Consider the following 27,169-nt stretch of genomic DNA (forward strand, 5'->3'; position numbering starts at 1 on the left):
GTGTCAAATAAATTTGTAACTATGTTAAACAGTTCTTTTGTATTAGCTCCTTTTGAGCTAGTGTTAGATGAGTTAATTTTGGATGAGTAAAATGTTTTACGTTTTTCTTTTATCTGTTGTTTGTAGAGTTTTATGTTGGATCTCCAGTTGTTTCGGTCTGACAGTTTTCCCGATTTTTTCCAGGTTCTTTCTAATCATCTTACTGATTGTTTCATTGTTAGGAGTTCGATGTTGAACCACTTGTATTTATTTGAGCAGTTTTTACTATTTCATTTGGAGGCAATTTTATCTAAAATGGATGTGCTAGTTTTCATCCAGTGATCATAGAAATCAATTCCTTCTTTTATCTTCACTTGTAGATCATATTGTGACCAATATTCCTCTGGATTGATATGGCCCCTTGTAAGGTGTTCTCTTTTTGTCCATGGATGAGTCTTAGATTTTAGCTGAGTCCAGGTTAGATTGAAGTAATAAGTGAAATGGTCGGACCAGATATCGTGACACCAAGTGCCGTCCGAAAGAGAGATGGAAGGGTCTAAGATCTCTTTTGTGGACATTGCTACTACATCTAAATGATGGCCTTTTTCATGTGTTTGTGTGGGTAAAGGGAGATTGTAATTAAGTAGAGAGATAAAGTTTTTAAAGTCTTTCGCTTCTGGATTGTCCACTTCATCTAAATGTAGGTTTATGTCTCCTGTAATTAAATTATGTGATGAAGTGACTGAATTATGTAGGACAAATTCACAAAAGTCCTCTTTAGCTTTTGACCAGCTTTTTGGCGGAACATAGAATAATATACAAGAAAAGGAGTCTTCTAGTTCCTTACTGCTAATTTTACAGGCTAATATTTCTAAGTGATTGGTCATTTTGAAATCCAATAGTTCTACTACAAATCCTTCCTTAGAAACAATTGCTAATCATCCCCCTCTTCTTTCATCACGATTAAGCATGTGAATTTTAAAATTATCTGGTAGGAGATCATTTATTATTGGGTCATCTTCAGACAATAGCCATGTTTCCGTTAGGAAAAGACAGGCTATTTGCTTGGTGATGATTCAAACTTTAATTAAAAATGCTTTATTCCTGACCGATCTGGTGTTAAGGTACGCACAGGGAATGGAAGTGGATGTGATAGGTTTGGTAGATGTAGTGGTTCTGATGGGTTTTATTTCCCTTATCCTCTTTTTTTTTTTTTTAGGGTACGTTGATGTCTACTGTTGCTCGAGATTACATTAATATGGTTTGCTCTGTCTTCTTGTTGGTTAATTATAAGCTTGATGGGTAGGTCAGGATAATGGGCTGAGTGTAGTTGTGGATTGAGTGACTTAACATCCTTAATGTTATCGCATATTAAATAGATTAAATATTAAGTAGGGAATTACAGGCTGGTAATTTTGACTTCTTTGGTAAGCAAATTAATGGAAACACTTTTAAAACAGAGAATGGTAAAGTTTCTGGTATCCGGTGGATTACAAGACCAGAGGCAACATGGATTCACTAGAGGTAGGTCTTGTCAGACAAATCTGATCAATTTCTTTGACTGGGTGACCAGAGAATTGGATAGAGGAAGTGCGCTAGATGTGGTATATTTAGATTTTAGCCAAGCCTTTGAAAGTGTTCCACATAGAAGTCTAATAAATAAACTGAGTGCCCTCAGGACAGGCCTCAAAGTGAAGGGCTGGGTCAGGAACTGATTGAGTGGAAGACGACAGAGGGTAATGAAGTGGCGCATCAAGGGGGGGCAGTCCACCCCGAGTGCATGCCTTGGGGGGGGGGGGGTGCACAGCCGGCCAGGTCTTAACTTAAAAAAACCCCATATTAACCTTATAAACAAGTCTAATAAGAAGCAGCAAATAACAAATAGATCGCTCCCACTATTAGCAAGAAAGCAACGCATTGCATTCACTTACTAAACCTGAAAAATATCAGCAAACAAGCACAGAGCACTATTCGCAGTATACTGTAAAGGCACAAAAGGAACGTCTGATGCATGAAAATGCATCAAATTCCCGCCTCTGTTTCTCAGGCTGCAGCTGATTAGTCACAAGCTGCTCACCAAGGCATAACACAGAAAGAAATACGAAGACTACAAATTATACAAAACACAGCAATAAAAATTATTACTAACTCTAAAAAATATGATCACGTCTCTCCTCTTTTGCAAGAAGCACACTGTCTACCTATTTCACATAGAATAACATATAAAATCGCATTGTTAAAATTCAGAAAACTAATACTCCAATATTCTTATATCAATATTTAATACCTTATTCCCCAGTTAGATCTCTTAGATCAACAGATCAGTATTTGTTAACCATTCCATCACTGAAAGTAATTGGCACCAGAAGAACCACAATCTTTTCTATCTTCGGACCTCAGCTTTGGAAAAAACTTCCAATCTATTTGTGCGCTGAAACCTCCTTAGAAAAATTTAAAAGTAATCTAAAAAGCTATCTTTATAAAGATGCTTATGAATCTTAGATCAGACAATCCTTTTGATTCTCTTATTTACTTTTAGATCAGGTCTTACCTAAACAATTACTCTTAGACTAAGTCTTCATAAAAAATTGTTCTTCCCTAACTGTTATTCTATTTTAATTGTTTATTTTAAATCAAATGTAATTTAACCTTTCATTCTTTACGTATCTTTAATGTAACTATGGATAAAACTGTATGTTTATGGTTTTAAACTGTTTTATTTGTTCCCCAAAATTATTATTGTTATACGCATTGAAAATACTTGATATAGCGTTTAAATCAAAATCTCAATAAACTTGAAACTTGGAACTAATCAAGTGTGGGAGGTGGGACTCAAGTTTCAGAGAAGGGGAAGGAGGACCTGAGAGAGTGTGGAAACGAAAGTGGTGGTATATGAAAGGGTAAAGGCTGCAACAGCAGAGGAAAAAGACAGAGAGATAGCAAAAATAAGGGTGCAAACAAGAGGGAAGGCCAAAAGGGAGATATAGAGGAGGAGAAAGACTGGAATGTGTACAGTGGAAAGGGGAATAAGAGGAGGGAATACTTCAAATTAGGGAAGGAAGGTCATTGGCAGAGAGAAGAAAGAGTTTGGGATAGGGAGGAAGCAAGACAAGTGGGAGATAATAAGGGGAGTGAGCACAACAGAGAGCAGAGCTAATATGTTATCCAGTTCTCGGAGGGAAATATTTAGTCAGTCTGCAGATGCTCAAAACCAGGCACTAAAGTGCAGAAAGCAGAAACTTAGCAAAGCAATGTTGAGAAGAAATTCTATGCAAATGATATATTCGCTAGTAAACAGTAGGAAAGGAACATGCCTGCTACATTTATTGCAAAGGTTTTTGCGGTAAGTGTACATGTCCAGACAATAAAACAGATCTGCAAGCACACCTTTGTTGTTCTGCGCCTGTAAATATATGCAAAACTGTTTGCACTTGAATTTTTGAAAGGGACATATTTAAGCTAATACTTGTTTTCCACCTTTGGTTTTGCACATTTGTTTCTCACTATAGCATTTTGAGTTTTTTGCCAGGTACTGGTTGCTTGGATTAGCCACCGTGAACACAGGCTACTGGACTAGATGGACCATTGGTCTGACCCAGTAACAGTGGCGTACCAAGGGGGGTGGGGAGGTCCGCCTTGGGGGGGTGCACAGCCCTACTGTGCAACTGGACCTGCACCTCAGCGCAGCTGCCGGTGGACCCCCCTCTGACTAAGGTGATCATACGTCCCATTTTCAGACCCCCTGACCCGTTGTTCCCACACAGAGCTTCGGGACGCCGAAATGTCCTGTTTTCATGGACAGCGTCCCGAAGCTGTGCACGGGACAACAGGTAAGCGATCGCTTCCTGTCCCTCTCTGCCGCGGAAAAAAAAAAAAGCCTCCCTCCTTCCTTTCCCATGGTCCGTGATGCTGCAGTCTTATCTCCCCACTGCTGCTGCTAATCGCCGACAAGTAGTCTTTTTTTTACGTCAATTCTGACGTCGGAGAGGACATTCCGGGCCAGCCAATCACTGCCTGGCTGGCCCGGAACGTCCTCTCTGACATCAGAATTGACGTCAGAACGAAGACTTCTTGTCAACGATTAGCAGCAGCAGCGGGGAGGTAAGACTGCAGCAGCGTGGACCGGGGGAAAGGAAGGAGGGAGGCGCTTTTTTTTTCCTGCGATAGGGAGAGAAGGATGTAGGCAGGCAAGCTGGCTGGCTTTAGCGCGGCAAGGAGGGAGGGAGGTAGGTAGTCAGGCAGGCAGGCTGGCTTTGGGGGTGGACAAAATCTGAAAGGCAGTGGGGGGGACATAAGGAGGCACTGGGGGCACTAAGGATACAGGACGGAGGCACTGGGGGCACTATGGACACAGGACGGAGGCACTGGGGGCACTAAGGACACAGGACGGAGGCACTGGAGACACTAAGGACACAGGATGGAGTCACTGGAGGCACTAAGGACACAGGACGGAGGCACTAAGGACACAGGACGGAGGCACTGGGGACACTAAGGACACAGGACGGAGGCACTGGGGGCACTAAGGACACAGGAAGGAGGCACTGGGGGACACTATGGACATGGGAAGGAAGGAGGGAGGGAATAGAAAGGGACAATTGTTGGGCCTGAGTGCAGAAAGAAAGAAATGAAAGAAAGGATACAGTCAATTAATAGATGTCCCCTTTTGATGAAAAAAATAAATGGTCACGTTATCTCTGACTTACTTTCTCTGCAGCAGAGTCAGCAGCCGCGCTGAGGTGCATGAAGATCCCACGAAGACTCGTCTGCCGGCTCTGCTCCGGAAGAAGTAAGTTAGGTCGAAGTGGGTGGACCCGGCAGACGCAATCATTGCGGGACTTTGCCGCAACTCCCTGCGTTTGCCGGGTCCACCCCCTCCGATGTAACTTACTTCTTCCAGAGCAGAGCCAGCAGACGAGTCATCGCGGGACCTTCCAGCATACGGCTGCTGAGTCCGCTCCAGAGCAAGTACGTCGGAGTGGGGTGGACTGGCAGCCGACAGCTACACTCATCGCAGGACCTTGCTGCATGAAGGGATAGAAAGGAGCAGGACTGCTGGAATGGAAGAGTGGTGGAGGGAAAGAATGGGGGTAGGGTGGTATGGAAGGGTGGTTCTGATGGAATTGATGTACAGAGAAAGGGGAGAGACATAACGGGGAAGGATATTGGAGGGAAAGAAAGGGGGCAGATGGTGATTGAAGAGGGATGGATGGAGAAAGAAAGGGCAGACATTGGATGGTAGTGGGGAGTCTATGCTGGATGGAAGTGCAGATGGGAGAGATAAGGGAGCAAATGCAGGAGGAAAATGGGAGGAGAGAAAGAGGGGAGCAGACACTGGATGGAAGTAGACAGAGAGAGGAGAAGGTACTAGATGGAAGGGTTAGAGAAAGAGGGTACATGATGGAAGGAGGGGATAAATAAAAGGAGGGCACATGATGGGGGAAAAGGATTGAGTTAGGGAAACACTGGAGGGGATGAGGGAAAGAGGTGGCAAGCTTTAGGTAGACAGTAAAAAAGGAAATTGATGAGAGGGTAGTAAGAACGTAATCTAGACAGATGCAGAAAATAAATTGAAAAGGAAAATGAGGGGGGAAAAAAGGGAAAGGGATTGCAGAGGAGAGGTGTGGGAGAGAGAAGGAGAGGAGAGAGATGCCAGACCAACGGGGGTGAAAGGAGAGATGGAAGGGGGAGGCATACAGTTTCTGGAAGGGGCATAGGAGAGAAGATGCCATATAGGGAAAGAGAGACGGCAGACAGTGAATGGAAGAAAGAGAGTTACAAGAAGATGAGGAAAGCAGAAACCACAGAAGACAAAGGTAGAAAAAAATTTTCTATTTATTTATTTATTGCTTTAGGAGACATGTGTCACTGTTTCTGTAGTGTTGCATTGTATGCAGTCTAGCTTCTTGCTGGTTCAATTTAACCTTTGTCTATGTATTTCTATTTTATCTCCCTTTTACAAAACTGTGGAGCATTTTTTAGCGCCAGTCGTGGTGGTAGCAGCTCTGATGCTCAGAATTCTATGAGCGTCAGAGCTGTTAGCTCCATGGCTAAAATCCACACTACAGTTTTGTAAAAGGGGGAGGGGTTAGTTTGTGATTACATATTCCATACTAGGCGAAGGTGTTTTCTGTGTTCTGTGTGTTCGAAAGACATAGTTTTTTTTGTTAGGATTGACTGCAGGATTGATCTGTACTAGTCTGGCTTGTTTAGTTTTACAATGGGTGTATTGATGTTGTACTGCTCACTGCATATGTAAGATGCTGCCTTTTCCTAGGTATTCATGTGTGACGTGTGGATTGTTACTAAAAATCATGTTTTCATACAGATGGGGGGGGAGTGTCAATAAATGATGGGCCCCGGGTGTCACATATGCTAGGTACGCCACTGGGGTAATGGTCAATGGAGATTGCTCTGAGGAAAGGGATATTACCAGTAGTGTGCCTCAAGATTCTGTTCTTGGGCCTGTTCTTTTTAACTTTGTATAAGCGATATTGCTGAAGAGCTGTTAGGTAAGATTTGCCTCTTTGCTAATGATACTAAAATCTGCAATAGAGTAGACTCCCCGGATGGTGTGAATAAAATGAAGAAAGACCTAGCGAAGCTTAGGAATGGTCTGAAATTTGGCAACTAAAATTTAATGCTAAGAAATGCAAGGTCATGCATTTAGGCTGCACAAACACAAAGGAACGGTACAATTTAGGCGTGAAGAACTTATGTACATGACAGAAGAGTGGGACTTGGGTGTGATTGTATGTGATGATCTTAAGATGGCTTTCTAGTTTTCGCTATCACCTTTCAACCTGTTTGGCCACCTTAAGATCATCACCACTGCAGATTCTACCTTCAGATGATAAAAGAGCTGTAGAATTCTGGAGCCATGGGATAAAACCTGGGCATAGCTTTCACCACCTTTAATGAGCCTTCATAGGTCTCCAACTGTTCTGTGACCAGTTCAGTGATTTCTGGGTGCGCTGGAAAAAAGGAGGTCAGAATATTGGAGTGACTACAGACTGAGAAGTGGAAGGCTATACAGTGGTGCCTCACACAACGAACTTAATTGGTTCCAGGAGCAAGTTTGTTATGCGAAAAGTTCGTTATGTGAAACGCGTTTTCCCATAACAATACATGTTAAAAAAAATAATTCGTTCTGCAGCATAAAATATGCTAAGATGACATAAAAAAAGATAAATTTGTCAAAATGGTGGTCTTGCTGAGGCCAAACTCTTTGACGAGGTCACACTGTTTGACCCCACATTCACTCCTTCTAATTATTTCCCGTTTCATTTCAACAGAAATCACCTTCCTGCTTTTTTTAGAAGCCATGATATATAAAAAATATTGAGTTTATCTTAAAAGGACGACTGTATACAGTGAGAGAGGGCAGTTAAGCGCAGTGACTAACGACTGCCTGCAGTGCCTGCGCGGAAGGATGCAATACATCGGCAGCTCGGGCGACTTCGTTGTGTGAAACGAAGTTCGTTGTGTGAAACGAAGTTCGTTGTGTGAAGTTCGTTGTGTGAATCAAGACATGAAGTTCATTGTGTGCAGCGTTCGTTGTGCGAGGCGTTCGTTATGCGAGGCACCACTGTACTTCCAGATTTAATTCTTTGACCACATCTGCAATAAACTGGTGGGCTGATACCAACCTAAACAGTTGGCAAATAGATGCTTGAAGAAGCCAAAAATGGAGTCAGAGTCATCCAGGATGGAGTCAGTGCCTTGAGATACCCAAGGCATGGAATCGGAGTGCCAACTCATACAATCTGGGTCTGAGTTGGCATTGAGACTAGAAACTAGGCCACTGTCCAAGAAGACAATCTAGAAACACTGCATCATGCTACCCATATGCGGAGTGCAGTCCGAGTCCATAAGATATGCTCTCTACATGAGCTGGACAACTTCAGGGGAAAACCCATGCACTGACCCCTGACGGATCCCTGATGAGCCTTTAGTGGGATCCACGTGCTCCATGCACTTGCGTTTTGCGTCCTCGCCATTAACAGGGTGGGTGGAATTTTCTTCCCATTTCTTGGGTCCAGGATGGTTCACCAGCCTTGTAAGGCACTGAAGGGGCTAAGCCTGAAGTTACTGCCCCCTCCTTGCGTGCATCACAGCACGCAGTCCATGGATGCTCCTCTGCTGGTAAGTTGGCACAGTTGATGCAAGGATTCATGCTAACACATACTGAAGAGTCCATCCATAATGATTTTGTAAAAGTTTGAGGGGATTCGAGGCAGAAAAAAAAGCTTTAGAAAAAAAGATTGTTTAAAATTTTAGGTGGGCACTGCCAGAAAAATCACACCAAAAACGGCCCGTGGAGACTTAATTAAAAAATAAAAAACTCAAAAATAGGGGTTTAAGAGGTGGGAGACCTGAACTGTACCTTTGAAAACCCTCAAAAATCGCATTGTTTTCAGAATCTCCCCCCCTGATTTCCCGTAAGACATAATGGGGCTGTACTCACAGTTCTGTGCAGTACCTGCCTGTCAGCTCTTTTCCTGCAGCGGGTGACGGGAAAGGATTTTCAGCCCCAGGAACTTCTCCAATCCACAAGATCTTTGGGCTGCCAGTTGGTCTGACCCCGACTGAGACCTCCACCCCTACAGAATATCGAAGCATGACGGAGGCGGGAATAATGCAGCAGGCACCCTGATATCCTGTGGGCTCTAACTCAGGGCACTCTCAGCCTGCACTTAAGCCTCTGATAGATCAGAAGGCAAGCTGGCTCCCAGGGGAATGGACCCTGAGCCTTGAAGTGGCATACAGCAAGCTGGCCCCAAAGGTCCATCCAAAGATTTGCCCTGTAAAGCTGAAGTTCGGCTCTGTGGAACCTGCATCCTTTCCCAGGCAGAGATCTCCTAAATAAGGGGTCTCAGGGCACTGAAGCCACCGAAAAATCAAATTTTAATAAAAAAAATAAATGGAAAAATAAAGCAGAGCAGAGCAGAAACACCGCTGCATGGTTTGCTTGCAAAAGGAAAAAACTGTAGGGGGCACTATACTCCACTGCTATGTGGGAGGTACTGAAAGCTGCGAGTGTAACTTCTGCAACACCATTCATACAGTATCTGGAGTGGATGTAACAGAAATTGATTTTATTAATGCTTGCTCAAGTGCTTTATAGCAGTAAGCCTTATTGATGTTATTACTTATTTCCCTCCCCCCTTTTTTTTTTTTTTTTTTTTTACAAAGCCTCATGGCAAAAGCCCTGAAGCCCTTTAAATCCCTATGGGCTTCAGAGTAGTTACCTTAGCAATCCATGCTATTGGGCTTTGTAAAAGAGGAGGGTATATTACTCATGTGTTAAGTTGTATTTATATTAACTCATTATTACTTATACATTTATGTAACAGAAGCATTATACTGAATAACATTTATACACTAGGCATTCAGTACACATAATATTTCTGCCTGGTCTATAAGCCTGGTTTTCATTTTTAATTTCCGCTAACTTAAATCATGCTATTTAACTTGAAGTTTGGTGTTATAATTATTACATTGAATTTAAATTTACTGATACTGTTACAGTGGTATTTCCAGATTTATATGTATTGCTAATATTAGTGATTGCATATACTGTATATATTTAAACAACAACTCTTAAGTCATTTATACCAGTATAATGGTCTATTGCAGTGGTCGGCAAACTCATTCGTCAAAAGAGCCAAAGATCAGCAGTACAACAATTAAGATTTCTTCTGAAAGCCAAATTTCTTTTCAAGAACCATGTTTTTAGGAGTCAGTTTAAACTAGCTACTAACATTAAATAAAACCAGATATGGCAAATGTCATTTAAAAGCAGCCAATCAGTATGATGGGCAGGAAATATTGTCCAATATGAAAGGAGGGGTTTGTAGTTTTCTCTGCATGTTTGGCGGCGGGACTGATGTTGCTCCTTCTTTCCTCTTTCTACTCCCTCCCTCACCCCACAAGCATACTGGGGCCACAGGGTTTCCTGAACACTAAGTAGAAATACAATAGATGTATGGGACTAGGAGGGACAGTCGGGTGCTATAGAAAAGTGGTGAAATCTGCACAGTCAAGCCTGCAAGGATTACTAGATGTCTTTCAGCAGCTCCCCTCCCTCCTTCCCCCTTACCTTCATGGCAATTTTCTTTTTTGTCTTCCAGCTGCGCGAGCCGGCTTTTATCAAGTTGTGTGTGGCTGAAACTTCTCCTCTGATGTTACAGTACTGTGAAAAGTCTCTGCAGCCATTTGGTACTGTAAGCTGCAAGGGGAAGGAGCAGGGGGCTTTGCTCTTGCCCTCAATACCCCCCACTGGACCACTAGGGAGAAAAGAAATACCTGGGGGTCTACCTGGACTTCAGGGGGTGTGGGGAGCAGGGCTTTGTCAAGGGAACAGATTGGGTGGATTTTTTTTAAAGTTACAAAAGGTTATGCGGGTGCTAGCTTAGCTATGTGGGTGCCAGCACTGAATACTGCTGGCACCCACATAACCCCCAGGCTCCTCCCTAATTCCAACCCTATTCTGCCCCTGCCCTACCTACTTTTGGGGCAGCGTCGGAGGCAAAATTCAGTGGCACTGCCTGTAACAGGTGATTTAAACAGAAAGAAGCCTCTCCTGCCCACTTAAACCACTATGAATATTGGCCGGTACATTTCTTGTGTGTACATCAATGATGCTTTCCAAATTTTCAGGGTGAGGGCTGCATGATATAATTTACTTAGACTCATGATGGTGAAAGTAAGAGGAAACATTCAAAAACTTTAAACTCTAATATTGTTAAGAAAGGTATTAAACCCAGAATGAAAAAAGAGATACCTTAATGATTCTGTCTGTTTTAACTGCCAAATGTATTAATTAAATTAATAATATTTACATGTACTGCTGATTTAACAGATGTGAAACATGGGACTTTGCAGGCCTTCAGTTAGCCTGAGACCTGACACCTGAGTCTCTTATTAATGAGTACTGAAGAGAAAGGTAACATCTAGGACCTGTTTACCACAGATCCTTGAGCTCTTACCAGTTGTTTCACTCCCTGTGAAGCAGAACGTGTGGCATAATAATGTGCAATGAGCAACATCTGCTCAAATTCCTCATGGGCACGTGTGTTCACCTCACTGGATTTCTTTAGGTTATCACACTGAAAAACAAAAATCACAGTGATGGAACAGAGATAAAAGAGGAGCATATACAGCAGCTACACAGCATAGGAAGGAGTGACTCATTGGTTAGAACTATAACCTCAGCATTCTGAGGCTGTGAGTTCAAATCCCATGCTGCTTCTTGTGACCCTGGGCAAGTCGTTCAATCCTTCACTGCCCCAGGTACGTTAGATAGATTGTGAACCCACCGGGACAGATAAGGAAAATACTTGAGTACCTTATTGTAAACCACTTAGATAACCTTGATAGGTGGTATATAAAATAAACATAAGTGTACAATAATCAAGAATTATATTAAAGTGATTTAAATGCAAGGGATTAAGGAGGAAGCACTTTGAGATTCTTTTCGAAAGAGAAGATAGCACTTACATTCACACCAATATTGTTTACAGACCTCCATTCAGCAAAAAAAGCTCTAGACATAGATATTCAAAAGTTGGGAACGACAGGGGAGACATTGGTGCTAAGAAATTTCAACCTATCAATGTGGTCTGGAGGCCCATATATAGAATAGGAAAATAGTAGGAAGATCATGGATGCCTTTCAACTCCAGAAAATGGTGATGAAATATGAGGGAAGAGACATATTCAAAAACAGAGATAGTATGCTTAATGTCCAGAAAGGGGAGTACTGAAGTAATCATCACACAATATAGTTTTATAAAATCTAAACCATTATCTAAACACACTGGTTTCAAATTGCTGGACTTCAAACGAGCAGGAGGAGGAGATGGCAGAGTGCAAGGAGATAAGGGAAGTGGAAGGACAATAGGTCAAATTGAAAGTAGTTATAGAAGGAGCAAATCTTTATGTAAATAAATAAAAGGAAACCATCACGTCAAAGCCTTCTCTTGGTTGTTGCCAATGGCCCATCTCCATCACTGACCAGCACAGCTGTTGCATTGAGTGAACACTTGCATTCGCTGTTCTACGTTGAAAAAACGCTCTCTTAAGGCTCAACGAGTTTAGCAGGAAAAGTTATTTGGACTGGCCATGGCCTCCGGTGACAAATCGATGCCATAGGTACCGGCATCGATGCCTCCCTCGACATTGTATATTGTTCCTGCATTGAGTAAACCTGCTAAGAAGCCGTCCTCTACTCCACCAGTGTTGCAGGCATCGCCATCATTGAGTCCCTCGATGCATGCCAAGTACCGATGCCTTTGTCGATTTCCTTCTGTGCAGGTTGTCTCCCTATAGGGCATGCTTCCTCATCGAGGTCATCCACCCCTCGACACACTGCAGAACTGATGGTCCCAGCTGTTGAGCCAATGGTACTGGTACAGTCCTTCCAGGACTAAATGAAGGAGTTTTTTCAGAGGGAGCTCAGTGACCTGTTTAAGCTGCTTACAGCACCAGTGCTTATATCGACTCCCTCGGTACCAGTCCAGCCTGAGAATGGCACATTGAGAACCAAGAGCTCCACTAGCTCTCCATCGAAACATTGATGGACACTGAAATCACACGGTACCAATGCTCACTCCTCTAAATCTAAGCATGCATCACACAGTACTGATTCCTGTTCCTCTTAATGCAGATCAAGATCTAGACACTCGTTGATGCACTTCATCTTCCTGCTACCGACGTCATCTAAGGAGCCCTTCTCAATGTTCTCACAGTCATCACACTTCTCAGACAAGAAAATATAATGAGGAAGAAAAGGCAAATTGAAAAATTCTTACTAAGATAAGAATAAAAGCGATGAGAGATCTGTTCCACTCCTCTTGTACACAGCTTGCCACTTGTAGCTATATAATAGTGCTCATTCGGTCTATCCCCATTCTTCCCCTGTACATCTTAGCTTCTTTATCTTCATGGAAAACAATTTCCTGCAGACTGTGAAGAAGGCTTCCAGGAATTGTCTACAGAGTAAAGAGCTGCACAGGAACTGGATTGATGGGAATCCCTTCCAGACTCATGGGGGATCCTGTAGGGATGGAGGATGGTCCTCAGGGGCTCCTGCAGGAGTGTACCTGGCCAGTCTGCCTGCCTCCGAGTCCAGCACCACTTCAACATGTTGCCAACAGTGGTTCCTCCTACACACTGCTGGCAGTTGACCTGGAAGGCATCCCTCTGATGCATTTTGCTTCGGAGGGTAGCCTTCCTGGTCAGCCACCAGCAGTGTGTAAGAACTGTTTCTGGTGGTGTGTTTTATAGAAAGTAACTGCACAGGCTGAGAGGGGAAGGAGGGTAAGAGATGCTGCACGAGCTGGAGGGGTGGGAAAAGAGGGAAAAAAAGAGATGATGGATGGAAGAGTGGAAAGGGAAGTTAAGAGAGATGCTGGAGGGGTGGGGAGAATAAGAGAGATGCTACATGGGCTGGAGTGTGGGAAGTGAGGGAAAGAGATGCTGCTGGTGGAGGATGGAAGAGAAAGGGAGAATGGTTGGATATGGGAGCATGGAGCAGAAGGGAAAGAGGGATGTGCACAAGGGGAAAGGAAGAAAGTGGGAAAATTGTTGGACATGTTAGAGGAGAGGAGGGAGGGAGAAATATTGGATGCTATGGAGAGAGAAGGATGGAAAGGGATGGAAGAGGGAGGAATGTTGACCATGGTGGTGGAGGGAAGGGAAGGAGAGATGAGGCATGGTGGAACCATGGGGGAGAGGAGGGGGTTAATGGGGAAACAAATGAGCAGAGGAGTGATCATAGTGGGTGAAAATACGGTCATTGGGAGTAGACTGAAGATGGAAGGGAACAGAAGCATGGGTGAGAGAAGAAGATGGAAATTTGATAGGTAGCTGAAAAGTGAAGAGAAGGGAGAAAGAGTGTAAAATTTGAGTGACAGTTTTAGTGAGGGAAAGGAATAAGATAGGAGAGAGAAGAAAAGACTGATGGACAGCAGCTGCTTGAAGAAATACAGAATCTAATCTAATCTAATCTTTAGTTTTATATACTGGGTCATTCCCCTGAGGGACTCAAACTGGTTAACAAAACTTAACTTAAGGCGACATTAATGAACAATAATAGGACAGGAAAAAGTCAGTAAATATCAACATTCAATCATCAACTAGAAAATTCTTAACAGATATATCATCTTTCAGTTATCAATTAGAAATTTCTTAAACAGATACGTTTTCAGGGTTTTTCTAAAGCAAGTCAGTGAAGAACGAGTTCTAATATCTGAAGGGAGATCATTCCAGATTTTCACCATAGTAAATGCCAAAGAGTGTGAGAGCCTACCTAAAGTCTACTCTGAATCCCTCTAATAGAAGGGAATATTAATTTATGGTGAAACTGAAAGAAGCCGAGAGAGATACATCTGGTGAAAGTGCAGGCAAAAGATCAAATGGCTAAAAATGTAAAAAAGGGAGGCAAAAATTTTTTCAGATATATTAGTGAAAGGAGGAAGAAGAAAAATGGAATTGCCAAACTAAAAGATGCTGGGAACCGATATGTGGAGAGTGATGAGGAAAAAGCAAACGTGCTAAACAAATACTTCTGTTCTGTGTTCACGGAAGAAAATCCTGGAGAAGGACTGAGATTGTCTGGCAAAGTAACATGAGAAAATGGAGTAGATTCTCCGCCGTTCATGGAGGAGAGTGTTTATGAGCAATTTGAAAAACTGAAGGTGGACAAAGCGATGGGACCAGACGGGATCCATCCCAGGATACTGAGGGAGCTCAGAGAGCAGTGGCGTACCAAGGGGAGGGCGGGGGCAGGGGGGGGGTGAAGTCCGCCCCGAGTGCACACTCTAAGGGGGTGCACAGCCGGCCGGATCCGGAACCTCCCGCACTGCTCCAAACTGCACCTCAGCGCGGCTGCCGTACTTAGAGCAGAGTCAGCAGTCGCGCTGAAGTGAACGAAGGTCCCGCGATGACTGCGCCTTCTACCGCCTCTGTCCCAGAAGAGGTAAGTGATGTTGGGGGGTGGACTTGCAGTTGCAGTCATCGCGGGATCTTGCCGCAACTAACTGCGTCTGCTGGCCCAGCCCCCTCCGATGTCACTTACCTCTTCCATCTGGAGCAGAAGCAGTCATCACGGGACCTTTGGGATGGAGAAAGAAAGGAGAATAGTAGGGTGGTGAAAGGAGGTCAGGGTGGCATGGAAGGGTGTGGAGGGTGAGAAAGGGAGTCAGGGTGGTATGGAAACATGGTGAAGGGTGAGAAAGGGGGTCAGGGTGGTATGGAAGGGTATGGAGGGTGACAAAGGGGGGTCAGGGTGATATGGAATCATGGTGAAAGGTGAGAAAGGGGGTCAGGGTGGTATGGAAGTGTGGTGGAGGGAGAGAAAGGGGCAGATGCTGATGGATTTGCAGGGAAAGAGACATAAGGGGGAAGGATACTGCATGGAATTGGGTTGGAGGGAGAGATAGGGGGCAGATACTGATGGAAGTGGGGGGAAGGGGGAAGGGAGAGGTGAGAGTTAAATGCCAGACCAGACCATGTGGGTGTGGGAGAGGGAAGGGAAGAAGAGGAGAGGAGAGATGCCAGACTATAGGAGGAGGAAAGGGAGGAAGATGGATGCCAGACTAATATATGCTAGGTATGCCACTGTCAGAGAGGTTCTGTCGAGTTCTATTAAAGACTTGTTCAACAAATCTCTGAAGATGGGAGTGGTTCCTGGGGATTGGAGGAGAGCGGAAGTGGTCCCTATTCACAAAAGTGGTCACAGGGATAAAGCGGGAAATGACAGGCCGGTGAGCTTCACTTTGGTTGTTGGAAAAATAATGGAAGTTAAGCTGAAAGAAAGGTTAGTGTGCTTCCTTGAATCTAATGGGTTACAGGATCTGAGGCAACATGGCTTTACAAAAGGTAAATCGTGCCAAACGAATCTGATTTAATTTTTTGATTGGGTGACTGGAGTGCTGGATTGAGGACATATGCTAGATGTAATTTACTTAGATTTCAGCAAAGCCTTTGATACGGTTTCTCATAGGAGGATCTTGAACAAACTTGAAGGGCTGAAGTTAGGACCCAAAGTGGTGAACTGGGTTAGAAACTGGCTGTCGGACGCCAGAGGGTGGTGGTTAATGGAAGTCACTCGGAGGAAGGAAAGGTAAGTAGTGGAGTCCCTCAGGGTTTGGTGCTGGGGCCGATCCTGTTCAATATGTTTGTGAGTGACATTGCTGAAGGGTTAGAAGGAAAAGCTTGCCTTTTTGCAGATGATACCAAGATTTGTAACAGAGTAGACACCGAAGAGGGAATGGAAAATATGAAAAAGGATATATATATATATATTTTTTTTTTATAAATCTTTATTCATTTTTACATCTTACAACAAGTGTATCAGAAAATATAATTTGAACTTATACAATATCACTTGATTAGCTTTCATATACAACTTAAATTATAATATCTAAACCTACCCTCCCATCCCTACTATTTCATATATCATATAATATATTATAGAATCTTTTCTATTAATCTAAACATTTAATATCAAATCAGAAATCCCTCCCCCATCCCTCACTTTACAAATGTACCAATAAGGGAAAAATGATATTTACTCATTACAATATTCTATTAATGGACCCCCATACCTCCTGAAATTTATTAAAATTTCTGTTTTGTGTGGCTAGCGTTCTTTCCATCTTATATATATGACACAGAGAGTTCCACCAGAAACTGTAGTTAAGTCTACTCCAATTTTTCCAATTAAATGTAATTTGTTGAATGGCTACTCCTGTCATAATAAGTAATAACATTATTTTTTGCAGAAATTTGACTTTTTTTCCTCATTGACATTCCAAATAATATAATATCATATGATAAATTCACCGGATTTTCTAATAAACAATTTATTTGGCCCCATAACGATTTCCAAAAAGCCAAAATGAATGGATAATAGAATAATAAATGATTTAAAGTTCCTGCTTCAATATGACAATGCCAGCATCTATTAGACTTAGAGCTTTCTAATTTTTGTAAACGAACAGGGGTCCAGAATGCTCTATGTAACAGAAAAAAACAAGTTTGTCTCATAGATGCTGACATTGTACATCTCATCCTCCAAGACCAAATTCGTGGCCATTGAGATGCAGTAATTTGATGCTTTATCTCAATGCTCCAAATGTCCCTCAGACTAGTTCTTGGTTTCTTATTCATAAATCCAGATATCAATTTATACCATTGTGCGGCCTGGTGTCCCAGGAAGTCCACCTGAAAGCATAAGAACTCCAAACTATATTGATTATTAAGACTTTTCCATTCAGAGAATCCTGCCTGAATAGCCTGCTTCAGTTGCAACCATCTATAACTTTGTGATTTATCAAGACCGAATTTATGTTGCAACTGTGAAAAATCAAGCAGTTTACCATTATATATAACATCATCTAGAATCCGTATACTTACCATCATAAAATGCTTCCAGATGACCGTAAATCCGCCAATTTGAATCTTGGACTTATGCCATATAGTTTGATTTGTTGATTTATATATTGGAATAGGTGTTAAATTACTCACCAATCTTAAAGTTTTCAATGTATCAACTAATATTCTGATTTCTTTATATATCCTAGGCATCTTGATAATAAGAACATGATTTAATCTCAGAGGAAAAATGAGTCGCCATTCCAACCACAACCAATCTGGAATATTTTCAGATTGGAATAATATGAGGGAGAGCCTTGGCTAAGCGTAACGCCAATGTTTTAGCTAATAGTTTTTCATCAACATTTATTAAAGAAATAGGTCTGTAATTTGAAACCAACGTGGGATCTTTATTTGGCTTTGGCAAAACTATAGTTAATGATTCTGCCATAGTGCCTGTAATGCAACCTTTATTGAGTTGAGCCTGATATAAATTTAACAAATGTGGCAATAGGGTATTTTGAAACTCTTTATAAAACTCTACTGTAAAACAATCACCACCTGGAGCGGATCCTACTTTTCAACGCCGTTTGTAATTCATTTAATGATATAGGCTTATCTAAACTTATTTTTATATGTTCAGGAATTTTGGGTCCTTCTAATAATTTCAAAAACTCTAAGCCATCTCTTTCTTTATCTGCATAAGGCTCAGAAGAATAAAGAGTCATAAAAATCTAAAAATTGTTCCAAAATAGGACTAATTTGAGAGTGAATATTTCCTTTCTCATCTTTAATTGCAATTATTTTTGTCTTTCTTTTTTTTTGCTTTGAGATAATTCGCCAATAATCTTCCGGCCTTATTTGAATTTCCATAATACAGAGCTTGCTGAGAAAATAAATCTTTCCTAACCATTCTAGAAGAAATCTCATTATACTTACATTTAACTTTTAAAAGGGCTTATAATGTAGAGTGCTCCCATTTTTCAACCAATTTTGATTCTAAAATCTTAATCTCCTTTTCAAGATTAAAATATTTTATTTTAATCTGCTTCTTAATATATGCTGATAATGAGATAATTTGCCGTCTCATGGTACCTTTAAAAGCATCCCATAAGGTTTCCATAGAGATTTCTTCTATATTATTAAGTTGAAAATATTCATTCATTTTTAATTGAAAATCATCACAAAATTTTAGATCTGCAAGCAATGTATTATCAAATCTTCATACAGATCTGCTATTATCCTGATCAACAATTTTAAATTCAACCCATACCCCTCCATGTGTTATCTGTTGAACCAATTGATCTAAAACAAAAATGTAATCTATCCTTGAAAAGGATTTATGTACATGAGAACAAAATGAAAATTCCCGCCCATCAAAATGAAGTATTCTCCATATATCTTTTAAATTACAAGATTGTACAAAATTATCTAATCATAATTTTACTAGGATTTTTATCCATCAGAGGATCTATAATGATGTTAAAATCCCCTGCCACTACTAAATTATAAGCAGCCAGTGGTAAAATCAATTGTTGTAGAGATTTGAAGAACTCAATTTGATTAGAATTAGGGGCATATATATTAAAAAGCGCCATGGTAGTATTTCCCATGCTCATATCTACATGTACCCATCTTCCTAAAGGGTCTGAAGCAACCAATTTAAATAATGCATTACACTTTCTATTTACTAAAATAGCTACTCCAGCCTTCTTTCCTACATCAGGGGCATAAAAACAATGTTTTACCCATTCTCCCTCTAATTTTGTAGATTCTATAGTTGACAGATGTGTCTCTTGGATATAACAAATATCCGCATTCTGTTGTTTTAAATATAATAATTTTTTTTCCTTTTAATCGGATGGTTGAGGCCATTAACATTTAGTGATAGTATTTTAAAATCCATTATATATATTATACTTAATACATACAATTATCATACAGTAATTCAAATTATAATGAGTATATATTAAATAATCATTTTTTCCCAGACTTAAAAACTAAAATAAAATCCCCTATCCTACCCATCCCTTCCCCTCCATATCCCCACCCCACCCCTTCCAAATTAATAGTGAAAACTTGGAAACGCACATATGATATCAGGTGATAAAAAAACCCCCACAGGCTAAACTAAAAATTCAATATATACTTATAATAAGCCAATTAATTCTATAAAATGAATAATGAGTTTTATATAATTGATCTAACTTTTATAACTATCTATAATAAACTATTGATGATTATAAATTCCTAATTGAAATATTCCATCAAAACTCCATATTTTCTTAAAAATAAAACCAATTTTGTGTATGTTTATAAGTAATCTGTTATAATAAATAGTACTACTAAATTATAACTACTTCATACAAATATATAAGCTTAGGTATATCATAAAAATATTTCTCAATACTATACAGTATCAATTAATACTTATTCCTTTTAGTAATCCTATAACCTCTTATCTTTCCCCAACTTATCATTACTTATGCTTATTACTTACAATTATAAATAAATTCCCCCAATTCAATATTTTATTTTATATAAACATTTAATTATTTTGAACCAATATGATTTTTATTCCTCCTAAATTTTAGTATTACCCTTTGTTCTAATATAATTTTATCATTTCCAATTTTATCATTACATACATTTAATATCCTGGGAGACTTCTTATTTCATGTACTTAATATTACTATGATAAATTAATTTAGCCTACAAACCATAATAGTTGAAATAATAAATAAAGGAAAAAACATCAATCATGAGTTTCTTACGCACATATCATTTCATTTCATTGATTGTTAAACTAATATAAGGTCTCAAGCAAAAAAATCCCTTCAATATACACACCCATGCACCTCCATCTCAAAGCAAAAGAATGCAAAACACACTTCATCCCGCAAAATTCCCCCCCAACCAAAAGAAGAAAATTTATCCAAGAAATCCTTCAACCTGGCATTTATAATAAGTTCTCTATATTTTGAACCGCTTCAAAAATAAGTTAGCTGAGTCTGTTTTGTTTAAAAAAAAATTAGTTAAATTGGTATTCCAATCCAGTATTCTGTGTATAAAAATTTTGACTATAATGTTACTGGATGATGACACTATTTAACGACATGTTCATAATGTTTAAAATTGCGAAGGAAAGACTGCAAGGACAAAGCATGCCCCCGCACCCCTCCACCCTGAGATGGAAGCACACGAGCACACACACCGAAAGGACCCTTATATCTCTTCCACATATCTTCTCATATAAATTTTCTCCCTTCCCCTAAATCCACACACTAACTAAAGGCATAGCTGCATTCTCTGTCCTTAAGCCTCCCTGTCCATGCGTCCAACACCTGTACAGCATAGTTATTGTGAAACCAGCATATTTGTCATTCACATTGGCCTTGTGCTATCCACTGAGGAATAGTGTCTGATCATAGAGGAAATCAGGATATACCTAAACTCCATCTTGAGGTAGTGACTCCATTTTGTTCTGTTTTTCTATGTCTTCTGCTTGGTTTTACTCCATTTTGTGTTCAGCCTATATCCCTAGTCTTTGTTCAGGTTTTTCCCGCTTTTAGCCTCGTGGTTCTAATTGATACCAGATGTGCCTTAGGCTGGTTAGGAAGAGCATATTAGATTACATATCCCAATCTGAGATATAACATGCATTAAACATGAATGACATATAATGTGTGAATCTATGAATGGGGCCCCAAGAATGAATGGATATATGAATGGATATATGAAAGAATTTGTACTTAAAGTGAAATGGTTTATATAAGGAACACTAAGGAAAAATCCTGAACACAGCATCTGGAAATGGTTAAGTTAGAATCAGAGGCCTGTAGCAGTCTCCAGCATAGGAAGGTTTCTGAATCTGTATGCCAGTGAAATTTGAAGCTGTCAGCTCAGAGAGAAAGGGGGGAAACAGCCCCTCCTTTTTCTCTGAGGCTGACAAGTTTTCAGCAATATTTAATGTAGGTTTTCTCGACAAAAATAAGCAGTTTCAGATAACATTTCTTTGGCTATGTTATAAAATGTTTATGTATATTCAGAAATGAATGTAAACAAAAAATTATGATTTCTGGAATTTTTATTCCATGTTAAAAAGAAGGTCTTTGTCTAAATTTAAATACAGCCTCTCTTAGTTGATTGGCTGACGGCCAATGATGTCAAACTGGACTGAAGGTATATATTGGGGAGCTTCGAAGTATCGAGCTGAGATCGTTATCAGAAGGCCAGCATTTTGGCAACGATAACAACCTCCCGCTAACGCAACTAGCCTTTTGAGGTCCATGATGGAAAAATAAAAGCAATAAATAATTATTTTGGTAAACCTTGCGTTATGCGTCATTTCCATGTTTTTGTTATTTTTCACACCTTGAGCGAAAGCTAGCAGCTTAATTGGCAACTGCAGCTTTATGAATGCACTAGCATCCAATTACCCATGCTCACCACACAGTACCGAAGGAGATGGAACGCCTCTGCACAGGGTCATCAGATCTTTAAGATGAGCACAGAACACTCTGGCACTTCCGGAAAATCTGGATCACTTTGCATGGTTTCTTGGGAACAATCACAAACGCAGGGTCTGAAGAATTGGATTTCTTATTGCTGAAAAACTTTCTATACTGCTCTCCACTCTGTTTTTGCCACCTATTTTACAGATGACACGTCATCTTTGACCTGACTCCTGCTCACAACTTAATTTGCCATATTGATCCTCGGGCCCCAATCTCTGTGAAAAAGGATCTGCTAAAGTTAGAGGAATGGTTTAATGCCTGGCAACTAAAATTCATTGCAAAGAAATGCAGAGTAATGCATTTGTGGATTAATATCGGAAGGAACCGTATAAGCTGGGAGATGAGAAGCTGATATGCATGGACGGGGAGAGGAACCTTGGGGTGATAGTGTCCAAAGATCTAAAAATGAAAAAACAGTGTGACAAGGTGGTGGCTGCTGCCAGAAGGATGCTGGGCTGTATAAAGAGAGGCGTAGCCAGTAAAAGGAAGAAGGTGTGGAGAGAAAACAGTAACGGAGTTCAAAGAAGTGTGGGATGAACACAGAGGATCTAAAATCAGAAAATAATATTAAATATTGAACTAAGGCCAGTACTGGGCAGACTTGCACTGTCTGTGTCTGTATATGGCCGTTTGGGAGAGGATGGGCTGGGGAGGGCTTCAATGGCAGGGAGGGTGCAGATGAGTTTTGACAGAGATTTCCGCAGTTGGAGCCCAAGCACAGTACCGGGTAGAGCTTTGGATTCTTGCCCAGAAATAGCTAAGAAGAAAAAATTTAAAAAATTTAAATTGAATCAGGTTGGACAGACTGGATGGACCATTCGGGTCTTTATCTGTAGTCATCTACTATGTTACTATGCATATTGCTAATAGACCGGAAACGATAAAAGTTAAAAGAAAGAGGAAACAGTGGGGAAAAAAATCCCTTATAAACTCTTAAAAACAACATTAGCACATTTAAATTTAACCCTCCAATACATCGGAAGCCAATGCAGTGCCCTCAGCAATTGAGTAACACAACGAACCCTCCTTAGCATCCGTAAACTAAAAAAAACAAACACTTTTTAGATATGTTATTAATTTGGTTAGTCAAAGCAAATGTATTTTTCCATCAAGTTTGTTCCAGTTTCTCATTTTTCTGCTTTCCTGACTAGGAAAGCAGAAAAATGAGAAACTGGAACAAACTTGATGGAAAAATAAATCTCCAGACATCAAATGTGAATAAAGGAATTTATTGACTGAAATACATTTGCTTTGGGAAATGTACAGTATATAGCTGAGGTCTTTGTATTGTGTTCAACAGAAAAGGAAATGCATTTCTGGCTCCAGTATTGAAATATTTGCTGATCCTTGCTGTAGATGGTAGGGATACCTAAGCACAGCCAGCTGAAGGCTTCCGCCAAAGGCAATCAGAACTCCCTTCTACCAAGCATCCTTGAGCCACTGAGGGGCCAGCATCTGTGGTTTAGTGACATTTCTGCTGCCTGCCAAGCTGGTAAAAAGGAGTTTTGGCCACCTTTAGAGAAGTTTTCAGTTGACATAGCTTGAGGTCTTCATCAACTGGAGTATTTATATTTTATATTTACATTAGAAGCTCTTGCTGAGATTCATTTACAAAGTATGTATTCTTCCAATTATCCCAAATTAATAAATTGTCTTTGCTTATTTGTAAATGGGTATCAGAGCCTCAAATTCAGCAGCATAATTATATCAATTCTGAAGTTTATGGGAATGAAAGAGATTACTTGCGGGGATGGGCAGGGATAGAAGAGATTACTTGTGGGGATGGTCGGGGATGGAAGAGATTATTTGCGGGCACGGATTCGATTCCAACAGGGATGGATGGGGACGAGTTTGATTTCTGTCCTCGCACAACTCTGTTCTACCACAGAGTATTCAAGAGTATTCTTCATCAGAATTACTCACTATAGAGCTATCTGAAGATCATTTAGACTTGTACTACTTACTAGAAAGATAGTAATAGTATCAATTGGAGGAGATGGCATTGAAGAGGACCTGGCACTGGTCTAAATGATGAAACAGCCTAGGATCAAAGTCGTAACTGGTGAAAAGTCTTATTCTCAACTTACAACACAATTCTTGACACAACTGCAAGCATTTTCCAAACAGACGCATGTAACATAGGTCACATAACCCCAAAGTGTGGCTCAGTGGTCCTGTTTATCATTAGTGAATGGAAGACAGCAAAATTACAGACTACAGAATGAAGTCATGTGTGGTGCGAATGACTGGTTCTGATAAGGAAGTGAGGACTAGAAAGTGAAAGAAGTTTTGGATCAAAAATTAAGACAAGGAAAAAGATTAGTTGATAATCAAGAGAAAGGTAAGGAAAAATCTAAAGAAGAAAAGAAAATATGAGGAAGAAAAGGCAAATAGAAAAATTCTTACTAAGATAAGCATAAAAGCGATGAGAGATCTGTTCCACTCCTCTTGAATACAGCTTATCTTAGCTTCTTTATCTTTTCTGTTAGATCATTCGGATGGCCAAAATGATCAGATCTGATCCTGCCCATCTTTTCTATTGTTCTAGCTCCCATATTTACCAAGCTATAAAGGACGTCCCGGAGATCAGCCCAGCTATGGTATGCCTCAGCACAGTTCATACCAGATGCATTAACCATGTCCACAAATATGCGCTTGTAAATGTTGAAATTCTGTGAAAAGAAGAAACAGTAAGACAGAAGTCAACTACAATCACAGTTGAAAAAATTCATGGATAAAATTCCTCAATTTCTTTCTCTCTGATACAGTTAAAAAAATCAAATGTGCTTGGACACTTATGCCCCCTTCCTTTTAGGCATTTCAAACTGTTAGAAGTGCCTTGCATAATTCACTAGTAAGGAGCAACTGCAGTACTCTTAAAATACACCAGAAAGGTTCATATTGTTTAAAGTGTAAACAAAAATGAGGTGCTGAAAAGTTCTCAGCGCAGCCAACCAACTTCCTAACTTCTGAGCATTACTTTGCCACGTAACTGAAAAGAGTTATATTTCATTAAGTGCCAATTTGTAGAAACAAAATTTTATGTTCTGATATTGTTTCAGATCACTGATTGAACCATATCCACATCATTATCTTCTTAGTTGGGCTGAGAACTTTTCAGCATTCTCTCATACTTATTTGAATCTGCTATACTCAGTAACCAGGATCTGAATAGTCACAGATGTTGCATGCAGATCATGTGACTATTCAGATGCTGACTTTCAAGAGAGCAAACTTTCTTACTTTTAACTAGTATTCTTTGAAGATAATTCAATAGTCACAATAGTGAATCACATAGGAGGCAATTTTATATGTAGGTGTGTGGGGCACAGCTCTGCTATCATTTTGTGTGTATATTCTGGTTCCCTTGAATAACACCAACAACCTGTCTGACCACTGAAACGCCTGAGTTCTTCCGATAACATTTCAAAACTCTCCCTATAGCCAATCTATGCAGATGTCTTGCTTCCTCGCTGCCTTCAGTTTTCTCAAAGCACCAGAACTGCAATGGACTGATTAATGTGAAATGATGATACTATATTCAGAAAAAAGGAAGGAACCAGACAAATTATCATCTTCTCCTGCAAAATCAGCAGGAAGGGCTCCAGTAAGGACAGATCTTGTAGCTCTGAAATGTGCCTTGCTGAACAAATGACCACTAGAAACAGTATCTTCAAGTAACAATCTTTAAGGAGGCTTTCTTAAGTGATTCAAAGATACCTTCCTCACAACCAAAAGAATCAGATTCAAATCTGAGCAAGGTATGATGGGATGCCTCAGAGGCCTCAACAACTTCACTTCTCATAAAAAATGTACAAGATCCAGGTGGCTCCTCAAAAATATACCTTGTATCATGCTTCTTTAGCATGTCACATCCTCAGCCTGCACTTTCAGGGAAGTTAGGGCCAATCATTTAACCAGACCATCCTGAAGAAAATGCAAAACCTCAAACAGAAACAAAAGACCTCAAGGGCAATAGGCCCCAAAAATAAATCACACTCACATATACACCAAGGAGTCTTCCTGGAATACAGAAGGGCGGCTATAACTCTATTCAAGTATCCTCTCTTCCAGAGCTATGCCCCCTCAATAGCCATGCCATAAGAGAGAACAAAAACATGTCCTGTAAGTACACTGGTCCGTAAAATAACAGCCTGCTCTTGCAAGGCAAGGCTAGGTTAGTGGATCCTCCATCATCAACTTCATCAGGTACCTGTAGCACAGTCTCCACAGCCAATCCAAGCCACCAGAACTACCAAACTTGATGTGCCTTTAGGATCTGAATGACTCTACCCATCAGTTGCTGTAATGGAAACATGTACAGTATCCTGGACCTTGGCCATAGCTGCACCAATATATCCACTCCTGTACACTTTTGTAACTGAAGAACAATCACTTTTGAAGTAAACAACAAGCAATAACATGGGAAATGTCACTGATATTCCCCCATTTCAAATGAATACTACTACTATCCACTCAGTGGTGTTCGACCCTTAGATACTCTGTAGGCCAGTCCTCAACATGTTTCCCTGTTTTCCACGGCTTCTTTCAATTGTTTGATGTTCATTCCTGTATCATTCTTGATGGTATCCAGCCAATGGGCCTTTGGTTTCCCCTACTTCCTTTTACCACTGACCATTATTAGCACCTCCTTTTCTAGTGAATTCACCCTCATCACATGTCCAAAATAGGTCAGTTTCTGTCTGGTAATCTTGCCTTCCAGGGACAGCTCTGGATTTATATGATCAAGAACGTCTTTGTTGGTGATCCTAACTGTCCATGGGATTTGTAGAAGTCTTCTCCAGCACCACAGCTCAAAGGCATTGATTTTTCTTCTATCTGCAATTGGGAATACAATGGCAGTGGTCAGTTTTTGTTTGATGGTAATTGCAATGTCCTTGCACTTCCATATTTGGCCTAAGTTTACCTTCGCTATATGCCCCAGTGCTAATCGATGTTTGATCTCTGCTTTTGAACCACCACTGTGATCAATGAGGGACCCAAGGAAAACAAAGCTGTCAACCACTTCTATTTCTTCATTGTTTATCTCTATGTGGACTTTCTTGTTGGTGATAGCCATGATTTTGGTCTTCTTGATGTTCAGGTAAATTCCCATCTTCTCGCTAAAAAGTGCTCTTATTGAGCAGCTAGCCAGTTCAGGGATTAATTGGCTAACGGAAAATGGCTAACGTCATTCCACTCCACAAAAAGGGATGCAGGACGGAGGCTGAGAATTATAGACCGGTGAGTCTCACATCGATAGTGAGTAAACTTATGGAAACACTAATCAAATAC

General features: G+C 40.5%; 1 protein-coding gene across 2 annotated transcripts in view; it reads right to left on the reverse strand.

Moving 5' to 3' along the window:
- Positions 1–27,169, reverse strand: part of IFT172 (intraflagellar transport 172) — a 413,076-nt gene that overhangs the window by 32,712 nt on the left and 353,195 nt on the right. For both annotated transcript variants that reach the window (XM_033936511.1, XM_033936510.1), the window contains 2 exons: positions 24,436–24,546; positions 10,968–11,087 (listed from right to left, as the gene is read on the reverse strand). In XM_033936511.1, the coding sequence (XP_033792402.1) occupies positions 10,968–11,087; positions 24,436–24,546 (231 nt within the window). The remainder of the gene's footprint in view (positions 1–10,967; positions 11,088–24,435; positions 24,547–27,169) is intronic.

Source organism: Geotrypetes seraphini, chromosome 3, assembly GCF_902459505.1.
Source record: "Geotrypetes seraphini chromosome 3, aGeoSer1.1, whole genome shotgun sequence".
Classification (NCBI taxonomy): Eukaryota; Metazoa; Chordata; class Amphibia; order Gymnophiona; family Dermophiidae; genus Geotrypetes; species Geotrypetes seraphini.